Genomic DNA, 22,279 nt, shown 5'->3' with positions numbered 1-22,279 from the left:
TAACATCACCGTCTCGTATTGTGTGTCCTTGTAAATACAGAGCACGACTATTTGTGGAACCCAAAGGCAAAGCTGTATAAACACCGGGACCTTAAAACGAGGGACTTCCAGACTCTCTGTCAGCAGCTGTCAGATGAGCAACAAGTTATAACCGGTACATCCTGTTGTGAAAATTGCTTTATGCATATCTTTTGAACTTCTAATGGCTATTGCAATAATGTTGTTGTAGTAAGGTAGTATTTATCGACAACATAGTTTTTACAGCGTTTTGGCTGCTCCCTCAACATCCCAGTTCCCAGAGTTCATCACATCTTCTCCTTCTCCTTTGATCTGATTTAACTTTATTGTCCTTAAAGGTGATTCTTTATGTAGACAGCAGGAATTTATGGATTCAGTTCTTAGGTAATTGTAAAGAATACATGCTGCTTTTGTTATTATTACAGTCTTGGAAGGCTCCAGTGCGATTGCTTGGCGAAAAACTTTGAATCTGTTTGCCAAGATTCCAAAAACATTTTCAACACAACGACGTGCACGAGAGAGCCTGTAGTTAAAGTTTCGCTTGTTGTTATCCAGTTGTGTCCTTGGGTATGGTCTCATCATCCATGGCTTCAAACCAAAGGCCTCATCTGCCACGACAACATAAGGGACAGGGGTTTGACGTCCAGGCAGGTCTTCTAGTGGTGGTATGTTCAGTGTGTTGACTTCCAATGCCCGGCTCAGCCCACACTGGGCCCAAACTCCCGTCGCCATTTGTCCCTACATCAATATAAATTAATTTCAGGTCCGCATCTACTAGAGACATGAGAACTATTGAATTGAAACCTTTGTAGTTATAGTAATGGGACCTTGAATTTGGTGGCGTAAGGATGTTGACATGCTTGCCATCTAAGGCACCAATGCAATGTGGGAAGTTCCACCTCTCCTCAAATCTGGTGGAGATGTGTCTCCACTCCTCTTCTGTGGATGGTACTTTGAGGTAATCCTGTTGTAATGCCTTGTAAAGAGCCTCACAGGTCTCGACTATAGTCCTGGAAATACTGTGCCTACTAACCCGGAATGTGTATTCCATAGAGGAGAGGGACTGTCCTGTGGCCAACTCTCCCCAACAGGTATTGCCTCCCTCATCACTGTGTCTTTCCTTCTTAATGGTTCCACCAGGCTCACCAGACTGTTAAATGTGTTTTGCCCCATTCTTAACCAGTTTCTGTAGCCAGGAGCATCTTTGTCAGTAGTTGGCTGTAACACCCCCTCTTCCTCCTGAGCAGCCTTCTTCTGGTCCATGTCCTTGTTTCTTTTTTGCTGAGATTAATTAAATTGAAAGGCTACCTGATTATTTTGCTAACAAGTTATGGCACAGTGATATGCTATATATATATATATATATATATATATATATATATATATATATATATATATATATATATATATATATATATATATATATATATATATATATATATATATATATATATATATATATATATATATAAAACATTTCCATAACAACAATGTAATTTAGCCTCATTTAATAAAAACTCTTGAGTCATTAGTCATATGCTATATAGGCTACTAGCATTTTGAAAGCAAAAAAAAAAAAAAAGATAGAATGTATGCATGTAATATGAATTAATTTATGTAATGCAATAATAATTTAATGTATAATAATCATATTTTTTAAGTTTTGTGTTATAAGTGATACTTAAGTATAATTGTTGAAGAAGCCAAGACAACAGTGACAGCTGCAAAAGTTTCAGCATTCATCTTTGTAGTGTCTGTCTCCATGGTAATAGATTTGCTGCTCTCTGATTGGCTGCTGCCAACTGCCCGTTGCCCTAAATAGTTGCCCTGTGTCTAACCTGGTTCCCCGTTGACGGCAACATTGCTCGGCAACATTGCTCAAAAAGTTGCCCCGTGTATCATCCCCTTAAGAGTCTCTCACAAATAGCATACAATGTTCAATTATTCCTCCACCATGAAAATAGTTCCGAACAAAGTCAAAGCAGAATTAACCATTGCACATCTCCAAGCAACACAGTGGTGTTTAATTACTGAATGAATCAGTGTTTTTGAATAAATCTGATGAGTAAATAACTCAATAATACACTCATAAATCCACCTACTGGCGTAATGATTTAACCTGCAGAAAAAGAAGCTTCAACTTGTGTTTCACACACACACACACACACACACACACACACACACACACACACACACACAGTAAAACGTTCTAGACAGTATATTGGCACTCTTGGAACGCTGCTCAGCAAGTTAAATATAAGGACTGGAACTATCAGTTGTATAATTCGAATTTTAATCAGTCCCAACATTACGAATGTAAATTATTCTCTGCAGTTCTCTGAGTCAGTGTACTTATAAATACAAACATGTATCTAGGGTTTTTTTCAGGGTCGATGACATTGGATAGTTCAATGATTTCAGTACAGACAATGATACAACTTCCCTATCCTGACAAAACACCATTCTCATCTAAGTAGAAAGATGTTCAATGCGGCTGCCCACCAACCTTGACCCAGTCTCTCTACTTTACTTATTAAGCTTTCCATTTACCTCATTCTATTTTTAGGTTTGTTTCATTGAAAGAGCTCACACAGATCACGCACACAATAGAAAGATCTCATTATATTTGAAATGTCTGATGCAGACCAATTTAACCCACCATTTATTTCAATGGTGGTGCTCGTATTGATGATTTGTTTGTGGACCCTAGAGTCAACGTCAGTTGTTGCATTTGTATCTTGCTACAACCAAATAAATAAGCTGTCAAGCAATATTCCAGCAGTACTTGATACGAGAACTCACGCTAACACACACACATCTCTAAGTTGGCACAGCGGGGTCGGGAGAAGGCCTCGGAGCACCTGGCAGCCAGTTCCTTTTAGTCAATCGAATGAAAAGAGGTTCCATCTCTGAGCCTCACTGGAGAAATGCAGCAATACATTCTGTGATCTGACTCATGTGTGTGTGGTGATGGACGCTAGAGACAAGATGGGGCTGAAAGTGTGTATGTGCGAATTTTTTATCTAGCAATACCTTTAGGGAAAAACCTGCTTAAAAATGCTCCATGAAGTTAGCCCAATCTGATAGAGTCTGCTTTTAAGCAAAAATCATAAATAAAGCAAGAAGCTAAAAGACAGTTACATTGATTTTCCCACAATTAAGGGGTGCTGTTAGGTACAACGCAAAGCAGCCTTGAGTAGCTTATTGCTTTAATAAAAAAAGAGGGAAAAGCAATATGATGAAACAAACCAATGTTTAAATAATAAATGCATTAATTATAATAATAATTTAACATGTAATTATTTACATTACAATTAATTGTCATTTAAAAATTGGTGTTTTTATGTATTTTATATTGTATATTTTTATGTATTATATTATTTGTATTACTAATAACTAAATAATTAGACATTTATATTTCAATAATATTACATTTCATTGTTTCTATTTAATTATTATATTTATTATTAATAACAAATTATTTATAAAATAATAATTACATTTAATCACTTAAAATTTAGTGTTTTTAAATTACACTTTATTATTATTAAACATGTTTTGTATTTAAATAATAACAACAATAACTGTAATTCTTATTTACACATTGATGTTTGAACATTTATTATACTATTTATTATTACTATTAAATATAAATATTTCTATTTTAATAATAATAGTAATAATACATTTAAATAAACATAATTGTTTAAACATTAGTGGTTTATATATATATTCTTTTTTATTATAGTCATTATTATTAAAAATCACAAGTAATAATAATCTCCAAAGTTGAATTATGGTTTGGGTTTGAGTTAGTCTGTATTTAATTATAACAGGAAAAAAAAAAGTAGAATAAGTGATAAAAGTCTAAGGTAGAAGTCTGAAACAATAAGTCTCAGTCCTGATTAAGACAGACGCGTAAACCTGACATGTATGAATTTCCTTAACTTGCAGTAAAAAATGGTTTCATATGAAAATCATTTAAACTGTTGCAACAGCAACGGTTATTGAGTAGAGCATAACACAAACTCTCTCACTCTCCTTATACATTCACATTAGTCATAGCATCTCAGAGCTCAAATGAGTGCTGATGTATTTCTAGATGTGGGCAGACATTCTGAAACATCTGTTACAAGAGCACGCATTGGCCTGAACTGTCACAAACACATCAACACACACACGGGGCATTAGCCCTTGAGCCTGCGGTAATGCTGATGGCAAAGCTGAGGCTTTGGGGGCAAATTTTACACTGAGAAAAACAGCATTAAAAGTTTAAGGCAGCCTCTCAAAAAGTTCAGCCTTGACACAACAGCCCCTGCCGCCCCACAGCATCAATCCGCCGTCTGACACGGAGGGCTAACTAGCCTATTCCCTTCTCCAGCTCTCTCTTTCTTTTCCCCTCCATTTTTTTTAACCCCTTACTCCTCCCATCCATCTCTCCTTCAGCAGTTCACCACAAGCCCCTCTCTCTTCTTCCTCTGTGTTAAACGCAGGGGAGCTCAAAACATCAATCACCATCAAAGTCAGTGCATCTGGCCCTGGCCGTAAATGAGTGGAAGATCCCGGTGCAGGGTGGAGCGTGCAGGATGGAGGAACAGGCCAATCTCGGAGTCATTATCCCAGACAATGCCCAGAGAAGCGTGGGTGCCCTCTCAGATGGAGAGCGTGAGTTCGCTCCCGCTTCTTCTTCTCTCTGTCTCCCTTCATTCCGGGGCATGCAGCCTTCCCAAAGTGAAGTGTGTCAAGAGCAAGAGAGAGTTTCTCTAATAAGGGCTTCTATAAATTCTAACTGCTATGATGAGAAGACTGGGCTTTGATCTGTGCTTAAAATAGGAATGTGCAAAACTACATTTACAATTACAACATTGACTAGCTGGTGGGTTGTCTGGATAACTAGTCGATAGTTAATGTAGCAACGTAAAATATTGCAAAAATAAATATTAATATATTTTAAAATGAATGTGATTTATTCCTGTGACGGCAAAGCTGAATTTTGTCAAATGATCCTTCAATAGGCTGATTTAATGCTCAAGAAAGACTTCTTATTATCATCAAAATTATATTATTCTTAATATTATTAAATGTTGTGCTACTAAATATTTTTGTTGAAACCGTGATGCATTTTTTTCAGGATTCTAAATAGAAAGTTCAAAAGAACAGCATTTATGTAAATGATAAACGTCTTTACTGTAACTTTTGATGCATCCTTGGTGAATAATACTTCTGAATTGAAAGTGACAGTGATTTATATATATATATATATATATATATATATATATATATATATATATATATATATATATATATATATATATATATATATATATATATATATATATATATATACATTATATAATTACATTATGGTCTTAAATGCCACTGTTTGGCATATGTTTAATTGCTGGAGTCTAATTAAATGCAGCCTGATTATAACAAGGTTGACTGCGTTATATTTCACACATCTAGCAAGCAACGTCTGTTCTGACGGTAACACAAGCCATGTGCAAAGAACAATATTATCTAGAGGTGACTCCCCTCAGCAAGTGTTACTTATGATGTAAACTGACATATCTATTGTTTAAAGGAATAATTCATGCAAAATAAAAAAATCCTGTCATTCTTTAATTACCCTCATGTTATTATACCTGTTTTTTATTTCTCTGTAAACATAAAAGGATATTTTTTAAGTTTTTTTCCATGTATAGGTTATAATCACATGATACCGAAGCTTTCCGTGAGGAAAAGACTGAATTGAAGTCATTAATCACTGAACTGAACACAAACGTGAATGATATTTGAGAGCTGTGGCGGAAGGGAAAATAACTTAAATGTATTTTTTTTATGAAAAAGAACAACATTTACATTCTACTAAACTACTTCTGCGTTTGACAAAGAAAAGAAAGTCACACAGGTTTGGAACAACATAAAGGAGAGTAAATTTTCAATTTTGGTTGAACTATGCCTTTGGTCAACATGAAACAGATTACAACTCACTTTTCTTCCTTAACCTGGCACATTTCTTACGGTCAATGTTGCTTTAATGTTCACCTCACCCAGTGCGTAGAAAAGGGAAAGCCACGTTAAAAGCCCATCTCTCTTTCCAGTAGGTAGACATACTGTACAGTCTCGCCCCTGGCCCACAAAGTGAACAAATATCCTGAGGCTTTGTGCGCACTGAGAGCGATGTTCGATCCATTGATCTGGATTTTGTGTTTACCACCTCCTGCTTTTGTAGCAATAATGCTTATGCGAAAAGTTGGACAAAGACACAGCATGCAACTGAGTGTCTGCACACTCACAAAATTGCTTCATCAAACTGCATTGAAAACCCCTTTTCTTTAAAATACTCAATTCAGAAAGACTCAAGAAGAAGAAAAAATAAAACACCTGGCCAAACAACAAAGACGTTTTCAAACTCGTATTGAGTAGTTGTTCTGCAAAGTAATGGCAATTAAAAAAAAGTTTAAATCAACAGTCGACGCTCGCATTCAACAGTTACAATATAGCACGGATGAGTGGAGGTGAGGGGAATGAGGAAGTGAGAGCGATAAGCCACCGGCAGCAGCATGAGAACCAGATCCACATCCTGGAACTGGGAGCCGTTGCCATAGCAGTGATTACCACACACTCCCTGAGTGCAGTGTGTACTAGTGAGCCAGCAACCCATCCACACGCACTCGCTCTCGTAGCGACCGATGGTGTGATGGAGTGGAGCAATTACTCTACTGTTGCCTGGCTATAACTGAACATTAAAAGTAAAACTCCTGGAGAATTAACACCTTGAAAAGTACACCTTTACTGACAGCGCTGCAGCGAGGGTGCCGCGGACCAACACAAAACGCTTAAGCGATTGTAATGTCTGAGAAAAGACCGGCGACTGAATTCACCCTGATGTTTTTCCAAATCTGTAGGATTTTCCTTCTTATGTAGAACTGAACACCAATGAAGTATGTGAAAATGAAGATATTTTGAAGAACGTTTGGCTTGTTGTATGGAGTTGGGAGGGTAAAAAAACCAGACATTTTTCAAAATATCTTCTTTTTTGTTTCACAGAAGAAAGGAAGTCTTTCAGCTTTGGACCATCATGAGGGTGAGTAAATGATTAGAGAATTTTCATTTTTGGTTGAACTATACTAACTACTAAGACCACTTATTATGTTTATCAAAGTCTCTCGCACCAATAACAATCAAAATTGAGTTTCACGTGACCATTTTCCACCCCTTCTCTGATATTTAAGGGACATTCACACTGGCAGCAAATCATATCAACAAAATGACTAGAAAGTGACTCTTTCAATGAGTTTTGAAGATTTGAGGTGATTTGAGATAACGAGCTACAGAGATGTTTGATGAGAGTTCAACTCTATGCAAATGCACTGCAATGTAATGCGGATGCCAATGGGCATTTACATTTATATTTATGCATTTGGCAGTAAGAGACTCGCAGTGCATTCAAGGGATACATTTCATCAGTTTTTGTGTCCCCAATCAATTAAATCCATGATCTTGGCATTTCTAGGGCCATGCTCTACCAACAGAGCTACAGGAATGCCTACTAGCAATGTCAAGTAGGACAGCTGCTAGCAACTAACAGTACAGCAACTTGGCAACCTCAGCATGAACATCCCTTCAGTATCAAACAGGCTTTTAGTGTCACTGTACATTTTAAGACCAATTCACACCGCAACAACAGAAGCCAACCAACGTGGACACTCAGCAGATTACAGTATGCCACTTCTCAGATTCCATGACTCAACAAGCGGCAAACTAACATTTTCAAACGGCGAAAACAAGCGCATACCCACGCCACAAGATGCCGACAGGGTAGCGTACGAATACTACAAACTCTGGTGAAGTGTCTGTCAGTGGAGTGTGAATTGGCACATTGGAGTGGGTTTCTACATGTCCTCCTATAAGTGAATCGTACATCATAAAACATAATTCAAAGCCTTCACATTCGTAGGACTTGTAAATTACAGAACAGAAACTCTAAATACAAGTGAGCTAATTTGTGTATATTGCTAGTAGTTCATAATACTTAACAGAACATAACTTAAAAGGCATTAAAAAATACCATGCACATTCATATTTAAAAAAACTATTGATCTGTTAAGAATTATAGGAACATTTTATAAAGTATAAAGTGATATTACATTACATTTCATAATGTCTGTTACATTTTAGTTATTATAAAATGTGAGTGATATATTTATATTTAGTTTTATTTGTATGTTTATATAAGATATCTTTATATTTATTAATTTAAGTTTTTCAATGCATGCTTGAAAAGTATATGCTTGTTGGACTGTGATATTTTAACGTTACAGTAAAAATTTCAACTGTACCCTTCACAGTTGAACTGAGGTCACAAATGCTTCTAAACAAAAACTTCATTCAGTCCAGCTAAATCTTTATGGTTTCTTACCTTCTTAGCTGCATTGATGCACTGCATGTACTCTTTGGCCAGGTCAGAACACTGAAGCGTCTGCTCACGGTTTTCTCTATAGCAGTTCAGGATCTGTGATTGCAGGTTCGAACACACTGGCTCCACATTACGCGGCCTGTGGAAAAGGTTGAAGGTCAATGATAAGGAGGGCAAAAGTCTCTAACTTGTGCAAAGGCAGAGGGATATTGTTGTACACATCCTGGCAGGATCGTACATGCAGTGACAGTAAATATTTAATATGAAGCGCAACCAAAAAACAAACTCAGCGGTAAAATACAGTCGCATGACTCACTCATTTCCTCCCACCCCTCCCTCAATTTCGCTCTTCCTGTGGATGGTTTAGTAGAATGAATGAATGCAGGGAGACAGGTTAAACTGAATTACCGGCAGAGTGGATATTCATTAATAACACCAGTGTCAAGAGTGGCAGTGACTAGAACAACTATGATAAATAACCCAGCGAGCGGGAAGGAGGTGGAGGCAGGGAACAGACCCGACAAACTCCCGGTACATATGTACAGTAGACCCTGAAGGCAAAAAAATAAAAGAGCGGCAAATAACCTGTCATTCATCCTCACTTCAGACAAACACCTTCACTCAAATTAATAACGCGAATCTGAACTGCCATTGTTGAAATGACGGCTAAATGACGGTTATTGACTCAAATAATGTATGCGGTGAGATCTGTGCAAGTATTGTTGCTAAAAAGCATAGGAAATTTGTACTAAAAGAACAAAATGTAATACAATACAACTGAAGCCAAATTAGAGTTTATCAGGCTAATTGTCCTCAATGCCAATCTGAAAGCCAGGCAAGCTATTGTTAAATTGAATTCAATTAAAATGTTGGATTTGGATAATGTAAGTGGCGTTTAAAACAAATCCCACGCTAAAAAAATAAAACAGCAACCACAAAAAGGTTTTTGTAAAGATATTCATCCAATCAAGCTAATCAATCTGGCTGTCAAATTAACAAAAGGTAGACTAGCTAGTAGGGGTGTCACAATATATCGCAATACAAAAATGCAACAATATGTATCATGGATAGTGTCACAGTACTACATATACATATAGTATACAGTACTATATATAATGTTGAATATACAGTAATGCATACTAATGCAGTGGGGGATTATTTGTGGGTCCTGATAATGCTAAATGTCTTGTTACCAGTAAAAGGTGGCCTATATTATTTTAAGTATAACTAGTCAGCAATAAAAGTAAAAATAAAAAAGTAGAAATCTTAGATTTATATAATCAGATTGGCAGATCTGGCCAAACTGGCAATAGCTCAGCTATCTTATAGCAAACTAAAGCAGCTATAGTAAAAAGCTTAGCTTAAACTAAATTTAAGCTAAGAAATTGTGTTTTATTGTGGTCTACTTTATCCAATCAAGCTATCATACAAAAGGTCAGTTAACTTTAATAATGTATGTGGCATTTAATATAAACTTAATCTAAAGCAAAACCATCAAATTTACAGTGATCTACCTAGGCGTTGCACCACAAAATCATTGATGGGCTTGACTGATAAAATGGATAATGTACATGGAAAAGTTTAAATATCTTTGTTCAAAGCATATCCTAAACCAACAAAACAGGGATTTATAGTGCAGTTTATCCACTCAAGCTAATAACTCTTGCCGTCAAGTTGATGAAAGCACAGCTAGCCAGGTGTCATGTTGAATATCACTAGACTGATTAAGCAAAGTGAAGCCTTGCATCCACCTCCAGCTTCACCGTGACTGCGGCTTTCAGACGATCGACTGACATCCTGCTTAATTGAAAGGCGATTTAAAGCCTCAATCTAGCTTAGGTTTCACTTGCAACTTCAATTAAATCATCAACGATTGCCATCATACTGACGCAGGGTAGAGATACGCCAATCCATTGATCCCTTTTTCAAGCAGGGCTGTACGTCTTATGGTCGTTCAGGGTAACCAGATGTGGCCGAACAGAGAAGTTAGAATGAAATCAACTTCCATCAATGGAACATCTGCGCAACGTTAGAGGGCCACCATGTATCAGATCCCATATTTTTATCAGCCGCCGAAAGCAGGTTTTTGTTTTAATTACCCTGCGAAAGGAAGAACGACGACTGTAGTCACATTCTTTGCTCTGGCAGATAAGAAACTCTCCTTTAATTTAAAATAAACTGCCTTCATCAGGAACGGCAGAGGCTTCTGATAGAGCAGAGGGTTTATTAAAGCAGTCTGAAGCAGAAAATTGGCTTGCTCAAACCCAGGCTGAACTGAATTGAACCAAATTAAAGGTGAGGTCTTTAATAAAAATATTAGCTGAGCTGCTTACTAACTGCTCTGCTTTGAAGAGCAGAAGCCGTGCCTGTTTAAGGGACACTTGTTTCCTCATTTCACATCTGTAAATAAATAAAACCGCGTTTAAAGATTAAATGTTAATTACCAGAATTTCGTCTATTATTTGTAATCTCCTTAACGGAGCAGAGTGCTACAGAACAAAGCGCGACTTCAGAAACCTTTCCGAGAAGGAAACGCACAAAGCGTAATTCAAAAATATGGAAATGAAATGCAAAAAAGAAAAAAAAAAGCAACTACAAAAGATTAAATTAGCTTAAAACACATTCTGTGTGTAGGAGCATGTGCTTGTAACTTGGAGAGACAAGCTCATTATTCTGATGCTAAGGAGCCGTGCGCTAGCTGAAAATTGGTAGATACCAAAGACTGCGCAGAGATTTAGCTTCCGCTCGCTCGTTAATTATTTCCAATCAGCTCTTGTTGATAAGAGAAAACAAGACTTTGGAATTACCGCACTACGGAAATCTCCGCGACTCCAACTCGGATTAGCGTCTGAATGCTTGAGAAACTGAGATAAACAAATAATAGCGAGAGGAGAACATAAAAAAGAACACACACAAAATCAAACTTGATGTAACACATAGGCCACAAGGTTTTATCAGCCCGGAGTTCGGCTCGACATGTTTTCAGAATCGAGGGTCTAAAATTAACTAGATTAAAGGCGCCAATGCCTTGACCTCGCTCGAGCTCAGCTGGCAGATGAGAACCTCGTCTTATCTTGTCGACTCTCCTTCCAGGGGCTCGCTCGCACTCTGACAGCTTTTCAATTGACTGAACACGGGCTTCCTCCCCTCTCGTCCAAGACTGCGTTACCCCCCCACCCTCCTGTCCAATCTCACCTGTAGGGGCCGGTGTTTTATCGGAGCGATGGGCCCCACTTAAACCTGACAGGGTGAGAGGAGGATGGGAGCAAGAAAGAGATAAAGAGAGAGAGAGAGAAAAGAGGAGAGAAGCGCTCGGAGGGATCTGACAAAGCTGATAATTACTTCTGTAGGAAGGGTCCGCATTTGCTAGACCAGCGGGCCAGAGTTCTGCACCTCTCTCCAGGGTAGCGGTCTCTGAAGTGCTGAGGAGTCACTTCTCTCGCCTCTAGTCAATCACCCCGCGGAGCTCAACAGTCACGCACGCTTCGGTAACCTTCGGCCCGCCGCATGGAGACAGGTATAGAGAGGAGATGTTACTCTGGTGTGACAAGGTGAGGGGTTGTTGGGGTGCGGGAGCTGTCTGACATGTCCTCAAGACAGGAGGTCACAAAGCAGCAGTGTAGAGCTCTCTTCCGAAAAATCACACATTTCTACTTGAATCCAACTTTCAGCACACCTGGAATCCTTTAAAAATGTATGTGTATATATTTATGTGTAAAACTGTCAAATGATGACAATTCTTTAATTGACTTCATTGCATGACATGCCAATCAAATAATTCATTGTATTACATGAAAAAATATTTGGTGATAAAAGCTCCCAAATGAAGTTCAAGAGACGTTACATTAATGCAGGGGTTCTCAAATGTTTTTGTCAGCCCAACACCTAAGATGTTGTACTTTATACCCTCTGAGATTTTAAGTTAATATTTCTACAATATAATGGAAAATTTGCATGTTCACATTTATCTGATGCAACTATTATTATTAGTAGTAGAAGTACTGTAAAATAAAATATATTTAATGATTATAATGAAAGAAATGCGCTGCATGCTTCACTCTGAAACAAGCAGCTAATAAGACTTCAGCTTTTCATCTCACAAACCCCTGTTTGGTGAACCCTGCATTAATGTGACTGATGAAAAATAATAAATATTTGATGAAAAAAAAAATTAAGATAAACAGACATTATAAACAGGATATTTTTGTTGCATTATTAATTTTAATATTAACATTGATATTATTATTAATATTAATTAAGAGTGCATAATGCTAACAGTCATTCATTTTTTATATAAATATTAATATAAAAATGCTAATGTTTATATTGACATTAAAATGGTAGCAAAATAATATTATTGCTGCAAACTTAATATTAATATAATTACCAGATTAATTATTAATCCTTAATATGCTCCATCATGGTATTTCTTTAATTTATGCTTATTTAATTTTGGGGAATTAATGTTTTCTGTAATACAACAATAAAATACTGTATTTCTGTAATGAGAATATAACGAAAATCACCGCTGAGAATAATGGGAATTAAAAACAAGTCTAAAGTAAAATATCTGGACAAATTACGATAAGAAGAATTATGGGGGGGAGGGTGAAATGTCATGAAAACAATATCAAAATGCAGACAAAATAACTAATAATACATTTTCCACTTGATTTTTAGGGTTAAAATGTGATCTGGACAAGTTTTCATGAGATTTACCCTGACTGAAAAGCAATTGTCAATGATTACAGCAAAGTCTTCAAAGGCACAACCGGTGACTGTTCATGAATCGTTCCTGGTGGAGATGGAACGTTCCTAGGCCACACCACCCCCAATTACAGAAGACAATGAACGTTACAATACAAGTCTAAAATACCAGTGAAAGAGTCTTAAAGAGGGGCAACTGCAAAAAGTAAATTACCGATGATGACGGTGACTCATCATGGTCAAATAAAGTTCTTCATTCATCTTAAATGAAGCGAAGATAGCAAGGTGAAAAAAGAAGGCCAAAAGATAAGTATCATCAGAATTCAAACCAGAAACCTGGCATGTGTGAAAAAAGTATTTTTTTGTGAGAGAAAAAAAACACTGCTGGTTTTTAATTTTATTTGGGTTGCACAAGACTTCTGATTATGTGCTTTACTGTGGCTGTGCTAAAGCACGACTTGTGACCCACAGTCTAGTCATCCCACATTTCCACCCACCCTTCCAGCCAAGAGCTCCTCTAATGAGGGCCTTTCCTCTGAGAGACCGCAAACATCGCCCATAGCAAAAAACAACAACAAATGCCTGGCTATGGCTATATAATTGGCTGCCACAGAGCAAGAAAGTTTACTGGGAAGGTAGACCAAGCATGACGCTGACCAGATGCATTTCTGACTATTCTTGTTTGCTTCTTTTTCTTTGCTTTATTCTCTTAAAGAGATAGTTCACCCAAAAGTAAACTGACTTCAGATGCAAAAACCTCTAAGTCCGTCTGACATTTTTATCAGGCTCCTATGTTTAGGTTCAGTAATTTCACCTTAACGGCAATGAAAAGGTTGTTAGTCGGTTATTGAAATGCCTTATTTTCAAAAATGTCACTTTAGTCCATTCATTGGTATTTAACAAATTTGAGTTTCTTTTGCTGCAAAACTTTTTTTTGTTTCAAAAACCCATCTTGTTCACTTTGTCGCGGGTGGAATACAGCTGTTCTTTAATGTAGGGTATGTCCGTTTTCTGTCAGTTACAGCTGCATATGAAACAGTGTCGTGTTTAAATGCTCCTCGCAAAATCCTGTCATTGCCACTGTAACGATTTTCTTTAGCATTAGAATGGGCAGAATTATGAGGTTGACGACGTTTCCTTTTGCCAGTAACTGAAACTACCACAGGTTCATCAATTTCATCATACTCCTCCATCTTGTTTAGGATGGATAAAAAAAGGATAGAAACTTGGAGCTCGACAATTGAAGGCCAGCTCAAACGCACACCATCATTAATCTTGAAATCATGTGATTCGATTTGCGTCTTCTGATCAGAGCCGATCAGCCCTATACGCACACTACGCAAGTTGCGTAGGGCCCCGCAAATCACTCAAGGCCCCGCCTCCCCCTTGTGTCAAAGCGCCTTGACAACATCGATGAGAAAATTAAGCAGAACTATCCTTCTGGTCATGAAAAGAGAGAAAAAAAACACCATGAGAGTGAATTGCGGGAACAGCAATCAGGCAGACTTGTGTTCTCTCCTCTCCAAGTTTGATGTCAGCAAAGAACAGTAGTTAAGCTGATGTGCATCACTCTCTAGTCTGTCTGTCTAGCTAACCCCTGGGCAGTGCATCTTTTGTGTCTTGCTTGCTAATGCCGGCCACTTCCAGTGTTGTGTTCTGTGACTTTGTGCCTGACAAAAAAAAGTGAGAATGAAATACAACTATTTATTACATTTGATAAATGACAAAGGGTAACGGTGTTTGTTTATAAACTGCAGCTCGGAAAAGATAACTGTGTCGCGCGTTAACATGCGTTCATATGCATGTGCACGAAATGAAACACGCACTTTCCAGCAAAACATCTGTGGGGACCAGTAAAATATGGGCGTGATGACACTCCTCATTATAGGCGCACATAGTTTTAAAACAAGACAATAATTATCTAGTCCACAAGTCAGTTTAGTTACAACTCTGCAATAAAGCAAGATGGAAAGCAATGTATTGACATTGACTATTGATTTATAGGTTATATTGCATTTAAAATGTTGATTGGCTGGACATACTGGTCAATATGGATGCACATCCCTCAGTAAATAATAACCATAAAGTATCAAGTATTGCTTTTATCATTTAAAACAGTGACATGCTATGGCAAGCCATTTTAGCTTTTATTCATTCGCAGGATGCATTTTTGATATCAATAATATTTTTTTTACTATTTAAAATGTGAATTCTTGATAGTAAGAATGTAATTTTTCTAGCAACAATGTCTATTTCTGATATCAGGAATGACATTTTCATTAGTACTAGTTTAAGGAGGGAGGATTGTAGTGGGATCACTGGGGTGTCAGGTATGTGTAGCAATGGCAAATGGTTTTATATGGCTCATGGGTCAGGTAGGAGAATTGTGCTTATAGGGCCCCAGAGAGGTCAGGATCGGCTCTGCTTCTGATTGGTTCTGTTTTGCTGGAAAAGGGAAGTGGCGTTTAGAGGTTTCTACTAACGAACCGGTATTTCTGAATGGGCTGAGGCTGGGATTTAGCAGGTTTGAATTTTTGATGGATGTGGCGTTAAGCATGTGGCGTTAAGCGGCTTTTGCAGTGGTGCCCAATAGGTCGATCGCGATCTACCAGTCGATCGCAAAGACAATGCTGGTAGATCGCACATAATTTTAAAATATGCTTTTGTTAAATTTGAATAAAAATAAATATAGCATTGTCCTTCCTTCTTTTAGTTTCTGTATAACTTGCACTTGACGGATGAATTTTTACCAGGTGCGATTTTTGTTTATTCGGTTGTCATGACAACTAGCCTGCTTCTGCTTTCCAGCTCAAGAGCTTCGGAGAACAGAGCGCAAAATTGTGAAGCTAACAGTATTCGGAATCGGTAGCGTACACAAATGCCATTCATTCATTCATAAATTCCAAACATTTGAAAATAAACTGTTTGAAAATGATCAAAACACCGGTCCACCATGACTGATGACAATGTGGAGGCCTGTTTGAGACTAGCTATCAGCAGCTTCTGCCCGGATTATATAAAACTCTGATTCCAGTCAGTGCAAGTCATCAGAATAAGGCAAAATGTTGTAGGTATTTTGAGTTTAGTGTTAAAATTGAATATCAACAATGAACATTTATTATTATTTTTCTCCTTAATTACAAGATTACATGCAGTACTACTACTGCAGTAGCAACAAGCATTTGAAGTTTTTTTTTATTTTTTTATTAAACTGTGTTTTTTAGTTGGTAGTTGGTAGATCTCATTGTGTTGATCATTTTAAAAGTAGATCATCAAGCAAAAAAGTGTGGGGACCCCTGGGCTTTTGCATTTGAAGATGCATATTGCAAAAACAAAAACAAAATGCATATAGCATTTTGCAATATGACCAGGATATTTCTGTGTGGGATTCATTCACTTACAATAACCAACAACTACATGCAGTAAGCCTCAGCATTAGCAAATACATTCAAACACAATCCACCCCTCTGCACTGCCTAGTCTATATCCCTGACTGACAGGTCCAGCAGAGTTTCTTAACAGCCCTGTAGGTTTGGTAGTTCGCCTTGGCTGGATCGCAGTTCCTCAGCAGGCGTTTTCAATTTAAGATATCAGATCCACCGCACTCCTCGCTTGGGAATGGGGCAGGATGGCCACGGGGCCGTGGCTGTCTCAGAACTCCATGTGTTGGAAAGGCAAACGACAGAGGGACCCTGAACCGCTCGAGGCTTGAGAGGCGCGTAAGGATTAAACGGCAGCCTTGTCATGCTCCAGAAGTCGGGGGTCTGGAGGCTGCTGTACCCTCAGGGATTAAAACCAGGATTAAAACATCAGCTCCACGCAGGTAACAGCAAAAATGCTTGCTAAAGCTCTCTGAAATATAACTGCCAACAAGTGGATTGAACAGACTGAACAAACTGTACCAAAGCTGGCGCAGAATCTAGGAAAGAACAGATTTGCAATTATAATCTTTCAAATTCAAACTCAACGTGGATATTAAAATTAATCTAATTTTTACTTTGTTAACGCACATTCTTGGTCTTTTTATGTGCAATTCATCAGTGTATGTTTAAAATCAATGGGGACCTATTATGCCCTTTGTCAAATTCTTTTTTTCCCAGGGTGTACTAGAATAGGTTTTCATGCTTGAATGTTCAAAAAAACATATTTTACATTGTTGCAGCACCTCTCTTCTCAAGTCTGCCTGTAACGCTTTATTTAGTTCTGGTATATATGAAGCTTCTCCTTCCGATAAGCACAATGTGCTCTGATTGGTTGGCTGGACCAGTGTGTTGTGATTGGTCAACCGCTTTGTGCGTGTTTCAGAAATGTCACGCCCCTTACCATAACTGTGAGTTTAAACACACTACTAACGCAACACAACCAGGCCTCACCACTTTTTTTGTGTATGCCTTAGGCGGAAATTATTATTTAAATGAGGAATATTGTGACGTGTACATTCCCGGAAGAAAAACTACAATCAAGGCATCAAGGCATCAAACTGATATAGAGAATAGCTCTCTTTGGAGTGACTTGTAACTTTGCAGACATTTTTCATGCCCAAACATCAACATTACATGCTAAAGTAGTGTTGTCACAATACTGGAATTTCCAACTTACAATACCTTGAAAAATATCTATATTCGATACCATTTTCGATACCACGGGAAAAACTGCCATATATACCGCCATACAGATAATTTGTTCATTTGAATTTATTCATTAATTTGGCTTTATGTGAGTGCCACTTATATAGATCAGCAGTGCGCGAAACCTGCGAGAATGAGTAAAATCATGCGCAATACAAGCATTATTTAACCGGAGTGAATGAGTCAGTGAGAGGAGGCCGGTGTGTATCAGTTCGCCGTCAGAGAGAAGAGAGTGAGAACACGCAGCTAGTATTGGTGTATTGATACTGCAAAAAAGGAGAATTGGAACCGTTTCAGATATTTCACAATCGATGCATATTGAAATTTGACAAAACCACACCCTTTAAAAATGCGGACCACTGAATTTCTTAAAAAAAAAAACCTGCACTCATAAAAAAACCTGCAACAACTATCCATTGGACATAAACAAACTTCCTTGTGTTAACCTTTAAATTCCAGACATCTGGCTCTATTCTGTCACGAAACGTCCACTTTTTTCCTCTCGTTTCACCATCTCATTATAAAAGTAAAAAGGGTTGCGAACACCATTTCATGTCGACTTTAAAGAGACGCCTCAGTCTGCTTTCAGCTCGGCTGTTTCAGTAAAAGAACAAGGTCATACACTACCAACAAAGACACACAAAAACTGAAGTAGTCATGTACAGATGTTCTTCTGTGCTCTGATTGGCAGATGAGACGTCCCCAGGGGGAAGCTCATTACCCAGGTGCCAACATCGTTTGTATAGCCTCAAAGCACTGCCTCTTTGCCATCTTTGCACCCAAGACTGGCACTCACCGACAGCTGGTACAAAACCTGTGAGACTCAAGAGGGACAGGAGAGGAAACAAGCTAACACAAACACTTACACACGTAAATCACGTACACTCGATCTGACGAACTGAGCTCAATGGCGCGTTGCCATGCTACACGATACCTCGCGCACTGGGACGGCCTTGCGAGATTATCGTTTCAAATCCCTCTTTAAATCTAGCACAAAGCATGCTGGGAGAGAATTAGTCACAAGCCATCTGTAGGTTTAACGGTCAAAAGTGTTATTTTTGTATTTTCAAACAAAGTCAAGTTTAAGAGTCGTCTGGTGAATTCAGGATTTTAATGTTTTGAGTGATTGCCCTCCTCTCCCTAAAATTAGCTAAGGCACAAAAGATCCCACAGTGCTTTGTTCTGTGGGGGGTTCGGCTGAACAGCCATACATAACAGAAGGGATCCAGAAGAAAAATGGCTTTCAAAAATATCCATAGAGCTAATTATTTTTATGTACAATCCATTTCAAAATAGACTAACCACACGCTCTGAGAGGGTAAAAAAAAAAATTGTATATAAAAAGTGGGTTCTCTGTAAAGACATCCACCAATCAGTCAAATCAAAATAGAAATCAATCAAACTGGAAAAAAAGATGGATTCTAGTTAAACTGCTAGCTAACCTGTCGCTAGCTATTGATGCTTTTTTAGCAAATTTGTTGTCTAGGAAATGACAAAACAATAAAAGGACTATTAAACTGTAATAGTTTAGCTAGGCAATAGAAAAAAAATCAGCCAATATTTTTCAGAAATTTAAACATGTAAACTGTTGATGAATAATATATTGAAAGCTAAAATATATATTTTACATAGTAGTTTACATTTGCTATGCATTTATAAGCACTTAAGCAGGACAAACATGTGATTATATTAGTCATTTGTGCAATATTTGAAAAATTCAAATACTAATAATTTAATTTAAAATACTAATTTTAAGTTTTTGAAGCATTGACGGTATGGTAGTAAAGCTACCTGAAAAAAAGAAAGATATTATTAATAATATTTTATATATATATATATATATATATATATATATATATATATATATATATATATATATATATATATATATATATATATATATATATATATATACACACACTACAAGAAGATTTCTATCTTCTTTTTTCAATTATCTTATGCTCACAAATTCTGCATTTATTTGATGAAAAATGCAATATCATCATTAATGCATTAATGCAATAATGCATTATTAACAAATATTTTTTAAATTTAAAATAACAATTTAATACATTATAAAAATGCACTTTATTCCAGTGATGGCAAAGCTGGGATTTCAGCATCATTACTCCAGTCTTCAATGTCACATGATCATTTCAGACATCATTCTAATATGCTGATTTGCTGCTCAAGAAATATTTTGGTAACACTTTCTATGAAGACCATGCTTACAATGAATTATAGCTCCATTTATACTTATAAGTCTTACTATTTTATAAATAAATTTATAAAGACTCATTAAGACCTATACTGCATTATCAGAACAGTTATAGCATTTACATTTATATTATTTTTATAGGTATGTATTGATCACATTCCCTCCACCGCCTTGTTGTCATCCCACAGTGCATCCTGGTGCCATCACTTTACAAGGTAAACAACGCACATATAGACAGACAGTTTTTGATGTAAAAGAAAATGAGACTAGGACCAGGCGACCTTCTTCCGCTGCTCCAAGGTCCAAGGCCTTGTTAGGAGAGGATCAATGATATGCACTTCACCTGTGACTGGTCATAACACGTTTGCTCATCAGTGTACACCACTGTAAGTACAGTTCTTCAGCAATGCACTATTCATTCCCTCATAAAAGATGAGGATGCAGTGTGAAACCTTTTTCAGTTTTTAACCATTACATTTTTTGTCCCCAAAAAAAACAAATGTGGTAATGATCTGATTTATCTTGGAGCAGGTAAGATTCGTTCAATGAATCTTTTGAAATGCCTATAGAGAAGGAAAATACATTTGGAGATAGAGAGAATGACTGGAAAGAGGTAGAGACTGTGGTGGAGACAGAAGAAAAGTGGTGGGAAGGAAAGAGAGAGAGAGAGAGAGAGAGAGAGAGAGAGAGAGAGAGAGAGAGAGAGAGAGAGAGAGAGAGAGAGAGAGTAAAATTGTCAGCCTCAGTGAATGGCGAGCAGCTCTGGGCGGCGGTGGGGTCATGGTGAGCTACAAACAATCTGCATTAATTACAGCAGCTGGAGATTCACTCGAACCCAGAGAGAACAAAATGCTTGTGTCTCCTGCATAGGAGGAAGGAAATTGGCTTTAATGAAACGCAAATGCAATTCAACTTCGCCAATTCCACACCGGCTTCAGAGAGGTGAGAGAGAGACAGATAGCGACCACAACATGAAGATGATAGCAAAGAATAATAATCGATGTTTGGGGGGAGGTCGGCTCTTCGGATGTCGCGTTTACGTTAATGAGAATCTGGCATGTTCTGTTCCTTCCACATGCACTTGCTTTCATTCTACTTGCCGAGAAGGGACAGAAATTACCTATCTCCATAGAAACCAGGCCATATTCCTTTGAAATCAATGGAGCAAGGCTACGACGGTGCCTTGCTTTTGACCCTATCATCAATTATAGAGTATTTCAGGAAGTAAACTAGAGGACCGCAGAAAGGCTTACCTTGCCGGCAACATGATCATTAATTTAATGAAACATCTTCAAGGCACTAAAAAAATCTCATCTCTATTCAGGAAAGTCAAGGTTATTATGAGGCTGTTATCAACCGGAACAAAATAAGCTTTTTTTTCTCAGGCGTGTTTGTTTAGTAAATGTCTGCATCAACTTTTTAAACTTGGAACCTTTAAACTTGGTTCACTTTTACGGCCACTTAACTAAAAAAAAAGAAATCTTGGACTCTTTGAAGTCCAATTTTTCTAGCTAATCAAATAAAAAACAATTAGTTGCAAGAAACTTTTGACTGTTCCTTAACGCTAAATGCTGCCCTGAACACAAGCAGATGTTGCTAACGCTTATTTTAATCTTAAAATATTTGCATTATGATTAATTAAGTGACAATTTTGTAATCTCTTCTTACTTTATATTGGCTTCACTCCTTGTTGCAGCAGTGTGAAACTGTTCAGCAGACAACTTGAAGCGTTCCTCATTCTGCAACACAAACAAAGAAGATACTGATTATGAGATGAACCTTCAAGTGGAGGATTATACAATGAACAAAGCTGACAGAATAGTATAGAATAGTTTTATTTTTATTTTTAATGATTGGTTAGCCTGGAAATCCAGACCCAAATCTTAAAGATTAATGGTCTGGCATCGACTAATGAAAATCGCCCAGTTTGAGGGGCGGTGCCAAGCATGCATTTGAAAATCTCACTGCACGCAATTGGATAACACTACGACCAATCACAACAATAAGCCCCATACGCTTAGCTACCAGCAGAGCTAACTGGTAGATTAGACTCTTGGCGTATCCAGTCGGCAAAACAGCAATAACGCCCTTCTTACAAAGGAAGGATTCGAGCACCGTCTTCTGTTCCTCTTTTAGATAAAAAGCCAAGTCTAACTCGTTGTTCATTGTAGCGGCCAAAGCCGTTTCAAACAACTGGTGTTCATCCATAGCCATCTTGCAATGTTTACTAATGACTTCAACGTCACAGCGCTGTCGTCATCTGTTTAGCTCGCCTCCGGCCCGCCT

General features: G+C 37.6%; 1 protein-coding gene across 2 annotated transcripts in view; it reads right to left on the bottom strand.

Annotated features, from left to right (window-relative positions):
* Nucleotides 1–22,279, bottom strand: part of chchd6a (coiled-coil-helix-coiled-coil-helix domain containing 6a) — a 76,186-nt gene that overhangs the window by 14,934 nt on the left and 38,973 nt on the right. For both annotated transcript variants that reach the window (XM_081386308.1, XM_081386307.1), the window contains 2 exons: nt 21,662–21,732; nt 8,444–8,579 (listed from right to left, as the gene is read on the bottom strand). In XM_081386308.1, the coding sequence (XP_081242434.1) occupies nt 8,444–8,579; nt 21,662–21,732 (207 nt within the window). The remainder of the gene's footprint in view (nt 1–8,443; nt 8,580–21,661; nt 21,733–22,279) is intronic.

This window comes from Scardinius erythrophthalmus, assembly GCF_964197995.2.
Source record: "Scardinius erythrophthalmus genome assembly, chromosome: 15".
NCBI classification, from domain to species: domain Eukaryota; kingdom Metazoa; phylum Chordata; class Actinopteri; order Cypriniformes; family Leuciscidae; genus Scardinius; species Scardinius erythrophthalmus.
This window is presented reverse-complemented; position numbering and strand designations above follow the sequence as displayed.